This window comes from Canis aureus, chromosome 23 (genome assembly GCF_053574225.1).
Source record: "Canis aureus isolate CA01 chromosome 23, VMU_Caureus_v.1.0, whole genome shotgun sequence".
NCBI classification, from domain to species: domain Eukaryota; kingdom Metazoa; phylum Chordata; class Mammalia; order Carnivora; family Canidae; genus Canis; species Canis aureus.
This window is the reverse complement of record NC_135633.1, coordinates 19336271-19342270: the sequence shown is the minus strand read 5'-3', so window position 1 is coordinate 19342270 and position 6000 is coordinate 19336271. Positions and strand designations below refer to the sequence as shown.

At 51.2% G+C, this 6000-nt stretch overlaps 1 protein-coding gene across 5 annotated transcripts in view; it reads left to right on the top strand.

Annotated features, from left to right (window-relative positions):
- The first annotated feature begins 968 nt into the window (after positions 1–968).
- TUB (TUB bipartite transcription factor) overlaps positions 969–6000 on the top strand; it is an 84927-nt gene continuing 79895 nt past the window's right edge. The window contains exon 1 of one of the 5 annotated variants that reach the window (XM_077866591.1): positions 969–1197. In XM_077866591.1, the coding sequence (XP_077722717.1) occupies positions 1038–1197 (160 nt within the window). In that variant the 5' untranslated portion in view covers positions 969–1037. The remainder of the gene's footprint in view (positions 1198–6000) is intronic. The other 4 variants (XM_077866592.1, XM_077866600.1, XM_077866594.1 and 1 more) reach the window with 4 other exon arrangements.

The following is a 6000-nucleotide window of genomic DNA, read 5'->3' as shown; positions in this document are numbered from 1 at the left end:
TTCACCCGGTTGCCCCTGATCCTTGGATTAGGGTAGCTCAAAGGCTATTGCCCTATGCTCCCCCCTATGCTCTTCCCTTCCTATGCTGGCACCTCCCCCCTGCCCCTGGTCTCCAGCCTCCCCTACAACAGCTGCCCTGAAAGGTCCTTCTTAGGCTTCCACGACCTCTGCAAGAAGATTATACCTGTAAATCCCCGCAGCCAGCAGCCCAGAGTGGGGGAAGGGAAGGCAAGGAGGGGCCAGCCCTCCCTCCCTCCGCACCTCTCAGCCTCTCTCCCCAGGGCCTTCCCCGGGCCACCCTCTGCCAGGTACAGATGACGAAAACACGCTCCGCTAGTTGAGCCAACACAGCTGGATTTTTTCCAAAGTAATTTTAGTAGGAACAAAGGGAAAGCACAAGGAAAATAAACTGAGATGGCCTAGAAATGGGAGTGTTTTCAGAGCTTGGTCCTCCCAACCCAAGGGCGCCACTACATGCTAGATGGTGGGGCCAAGGGAACTCGGCGAGGGACTAGGGAAGGGGAGTGGGTTTTCACTTGGGTAACGGGGGCTGAGTCTCGACACCTTCAGAAGAGGGGGGCAAAGGTAAAGGCCGTAAGCGCTAGGGGGAAAGGGGCTGGCAGACGGCGGAAGTCCTCAAAATTCCGGGGGTGGGTATTCCCATTCCTGAGGGGGGGGGGGTAATTTAAGTGGAAAATTGGAGGGAGTGAATGGAGGAGACTCCAGGCCAGGAAGGAGGAGGCGTCTGTGCAGCGGGGGGCTGAGTCCGGCGAGAGAAGGGACGGCCTCTTAGCAATCCCTGTCCCGGGAAGGTTTGAAAGCAGCGGTGCCCTAGTGACGCCGGAAAAGATGGAGCAGTTGCCATGGCGACGCGGAGCACACATCGGAAATAAATAAATAAGCCGTCCCGGCTGCCGCAGCCGCGCCCCCGCGGGACTGGAGCGCGGGGGAGGGGGCCCCGCGGGCCCGGGTCCCCGCAGCCCGCGCGTCCCCGCCATTGGCAGAGCCGGAGGGGGGGTCACCCCCCGGGGGGGCGAATGGTACAGTCCTGCGCCCGCGCCCCGGCCTGGCCCGCAGCGAGCGAGGAGCGCCGAGCCCACCGCAGCCGCCGCGGGGCCGGGAGCCGAACCCGGAGCCGGCGATGGAGGGAGTCAGCAGCCACCGGACCCTGTCCTACAGCCGCTGGAGCTACGACAGGTAGGGCAGCCGCCTGCAGGGTGGGCTCCCCGCGCCCGCCCCCGCGCCCGCCCCCGCGCGCACCCGGCGCGAGCAGCGGCTCCGGCTGGGAGCCCGGCGGTCCGCGCCCCGACCCCGGGCGGCCCCCGCGACACCCCCCGCCCCCGCCCCCCGCCGCGTCCCGGGTGCAGAGGGGAGGGGAGCCGGAGGCGGAGCCGGAGCCGGAGCCGAGCGGCGGGGGTCCTCACACCCGCGGGGCAGAGCCGGCCGAGGAGGGCCCCGGGCCCCGCGAGCTGCCTCCCGCCCCCCCCCCGCCCCCCCGGCCCAGTCCAGCCCCCGCCCTGCGGTGGCCCCGGCGCCGCGGCCGCACGAGGGAGCGTGGAGGGGCTGGGGGCGGGCCGCGCAGGGGGGCGGGCGGGGCGCCCCGCGGCGGGGGCAGGCGAGGGCGGCAGGCGAGGGGGCCCGGCGGGGCGGCCGGCGGGGACCCGGAGCGGCTGGCGGCGTGGGCGGCGGGGCGGAGGGGCCCCGGGGCGGAGGGGGCGGCGGGGCTCCGGGGCGGAGGGGCTCCCGGGCGCCGCGCTCCCCACGCACGCGTCCTGCGGGGAGGAATCATCCTTCCCGGTGAAGTGAGAAAACGAGGACAACGGAGTGAGTTGGTCATCAAGCAGAGATTTATTCTGAGATTTTTGTCCTTTCTACCTATTTTTGGCGTGTGTTAAATGTCATCTCGCTTTTTGAAGTGAAACCACAGTGATGGTAGTAGATAGGTTGTTGTTGTTGTTTTCAAAGTTCATTACCCCTTGAGGATCCCTGGAGTTAAATTTTCTGATCCGTGGCCCTAAATGGTGAGGACCGGAGGAGAAACTTGATGAACTGGGCTGCTCTCAGCTCCCTCAAGTCCTGCTTCTGGCGCTCTCCTTCCCTCCACTCTGCTAAATACCTTCCTGCGTCTCCGACAACAGGTCTTCGGAGATTAAGAGGAACAGGTGGCCCTCCTGCCCCAGCTGCATCCCCCTAGGACCCTATTAACTCTCCTCCAACTGATCCCATCTTTCTCCCTTTTCACCTTTCCCCTTACTGTTGATCTTTCAGCCTGTAAACCTATACTGGCTTGTCAAGGCGAGTGCAACTGGTCCATGACTTTCTTTGCTTTCAAGGCCTTCTTTGTGGGGATAATGTGGTCTGCATTGGTTGATTTTGTTCCCTCCTGAACCCTGCGCTGCACAATCCTAGCCATCTGGTTGCTGTCCACCCTCCAATTCCAGGGAAGGGGCCCTTCTGAAAAGTAGTGTTTCCTATGGAGGGGAACTCTAAAATGATCAGAGTATGAAACTTAAAATTACAAACCCTCCAAGCTTGTGTTCAGATCCCAAACCACACATTCATTCACTTATTCAACAAATATGTATTTACTGCAATCTATGTGTGGGGCCTTGAATATAAGGAGAGAAGAAGACATAATTCCTTCCCCCCCAGATGAGTTCACAGTCTACATTCTAGTAGAAACCAGTGGTAGCATATGCCAAAGGCCTAATACATATATAGGAAGAAAATTTCAAATTGAGGTAATTCTGTGTAGTAACTAAACTATTTTCCTGCAAAAACAAATAAAAACAGCAAGACTCTGGAATCAGCCTGGGTTCAAATCCTGACTCCACCTAGCTCACCTGGAACAGGTTACTTTCCCTCTCTAGGCCTCAGTTTTTTTCTGTGAAATGGGAGAAAATAATCCCATTTATTATTTGGGATAATAATAAATTATTATTATTTATTATGAGGATTAGAAAAGATAATTTTCTAATAAATGGTACCTATTGCTGTTTTATTCATAAATATTGTAAATGTCTCAGAACAGAGAGGCTGAGTTTGTAAATCATTGTTCTCTTTTTTAGACTCCTAAAGAAAGACCTTTCCTGGGGTTCTGTCCTCAGCATGCTTTTCTTCTTACCCTGACAGTCTCAACACCTGGGAAGCCATGGAAAGAAAGTCACTTTCCTGGCCTGTGTCCAAACTAACTGAATCCATATCTCCAGACGTGGAACTCTGGAGTCAAGATTTGTGTAAACCTTCCCAGATGATTTGGATATGGCTGGTTTGGCTTTTCCTCTGGAAACATTGATCTATATGACCTACCCCCACTCTCCAGTTAGTACTTAGTTTTTAAAGGTTTTAAAGAATTGAATTATTTAAAAATTGCACAGTTTAATAAACTGTTAAAAATACTATATAAGCAGCACATGTATGTAGTACCTGGGTATTAAAAGTGAATTCTGTGATCATGCTGCCACCATCCCCATCCGCAGCTCCTAGAAGCAAACTGCCTCATCAACAGTTAACACTTTCTGACTCTGTTCTCTGGCTTCTGCCCCCACCACATCTTAGAAGCCAGGAAACTGCTCTCCTTCACATTCCCATAGAAGGTGACCTCTCTGCATTATATAATCTGTTCTTTTCATTTGTTTCCCCCTTTGCTTCTCAGGCACATATATATCAGTTATCTATTGCTGTGTAACAAATTACTCTTAAATTTAGTGTCTTAAAATAATCTAGTTAGTGCAAGATTCTGTGGATCAGCGATTTGGGCTGGGCTCAGCTGGGCAGCTTTTGTGGTCTGACCTAGGCGTGGCTTTTCTTGGCTGCATTTGCTTCCATGTGTGGTGCCTCAGCTATCTGGAGCCTCTTTCCTGAGAGGTCAAGAGAGAGAAATGGTCTCTCATCTTCCAGCAGGCTAGCCCGGGTTTGTTCACATGCTGGTAGAAGATTCCCAGTGAGAAAGCAGAAACTACAAAGCCCCTTGAAGCCTAGGTTTGGGACATGCACATCACTCTGCCACATGGTATTGGTCAAAGACAGTCAGAATGTCAGCCCACGTTCAGGAGAGAGGAATAAGCTTCACTTCTTGAAGGGAAGAGCTGTAAAGAATTTGTGGCCATGTTTTACAATCTACCACGATATGAGACCTACATTTCTCTAATTGCTGATTCCTCTTGGTCCTCACTGCCCCAATGTGAGCACACGCCAAAGCTCCCCTCTCTTCCCTTCTATCCTATTCCATTCTATTCTTGGGTTACACCCTAGTCCCAAGTTATCACCTCAGTGCTTTTAACATAGCAATTCATATCTTCAACTCCAATCTTTTTGCTAAGCCCTAACCACACATCTCTAAATGCCTGTAGACCTCTCCATGTAGATATTCTAAAACCCCTAATTCAGTGTATTCAAAGCCAGACCCTTCGCTGATAACTCTGTTTTCTCTATTCAGCATCCTTCTAGTCCAACGAACTCAAAACTTTGACAGTTTCCTTGAACTCTCAAAGTCTAACCATTTCATCTGTCCATTCTTGTCTATATCACTGAGTTTTATGAAGATAAAATAAACCAATATATGAAAAATGATCAGTAATGTACCATCAAGTCCATCTGTCCTCAAGAGCTTGGCACTTGGTTAACGTTCTTGCCTCCATTCAAGCTCCAGTCATCTATCCCAGAGATTTCAGGGCTTAGTAAGTTACCAACTAGAATGGACCTTCCCATTCTAGAAAATTCTCTTTAGTTATTCACAGGATACATTCTTAGATGTTGCCCCCTGAGATTGCCTCACTTTTGATACCTTACACACTAATATCCCAGTCTCTGGCCTCCTGCACCTCCCTCATACATCCTTCCCACCATATTATTGAACCATCCAGTGCCTTGGTGTCTGCATTTTCTCCTGCCAGCCTTTTCCTGACCTCTCTTCTTCCTTTCCCAGCCCAGACCACATGGATGATTATCTGACTTACACTACCATCACTTTCTGTTTTCTTGCACATGCTCACCACAATTCCAGCCCTGGGTGAACCAGCATTAGAATCCCCACCTCCTTTGTCGTCATGGTGTCAGAGCACTACACAAAAAGTACACAACCCTCCTGATTTGTCACCACATTGGGGGGCTTCCTCTTCAGCTGTGCTATCAACAGTCTTCCCCTTCTCCCTGCTAAGAAGCTTTACTCCCATTCCCCACAGAGGCTCTTCTGCATCATACTCAAGGCCCCTCTTACTTGACCCTACTCCATACCCCCAAAGCCTAAGCAGATAATTGTGTCTCCTGTTCCTTTGAGAAAAACTGATCACACTGGGCATGACCTTCTGCAACTTCCTGACTCCAAAATCACTGCCATGCCACCTCAGTCACTTGCTTTGGGGAGTCCAATTCTTTCTTATAATAAATAATTCCATGATAAACATCCTTATATGCATAATATTCTTCCCTCATCTCTGGTTATCTGATTAGAATGAACTCCTTGAAGAGGGGTTGCTGGTTTTTTTTTTTGAGGGGTTGCTGGTTTCACATTTGGGTGATTGTGGCCATATGATCATCCAGAAGAAGTGGATTGATGTGTATTCACAGTCTGAGGCTCTACCTGCATTGTTTCATGGTGATCTCTTTGGAGCCTGGCCCCCCAGACTCTGAGACAATGATGTACATAAGTGCTTGCAACTTGGATTTTGGAAGACACAGTGGCTTGACATTGAAGCCCAGCTCCCTAGTAATTAGTTTTGTGACTTTTGATAAGGAACTTAACATCTACCTGCAGAAAGATAGTAAGAATGGTAGCTGCCTTTGAAGGTGGTCCGTTCACTCAAAATGTATTTTTTGAGCACCTTCTTCTGTATGCTCCACAACGTTATAGGCAGAGCAGCAAACAAGACAACTCTCTAGTCCCACAACTCTTAACTGTCTACTCAGGGGGGATAGACACAGAAATGTGCATATATGCCATTGCTAGTGACTTATATGCTAAATGCAAAGAAGAAAAATAGAGCTGAGCAAAATGGAGAG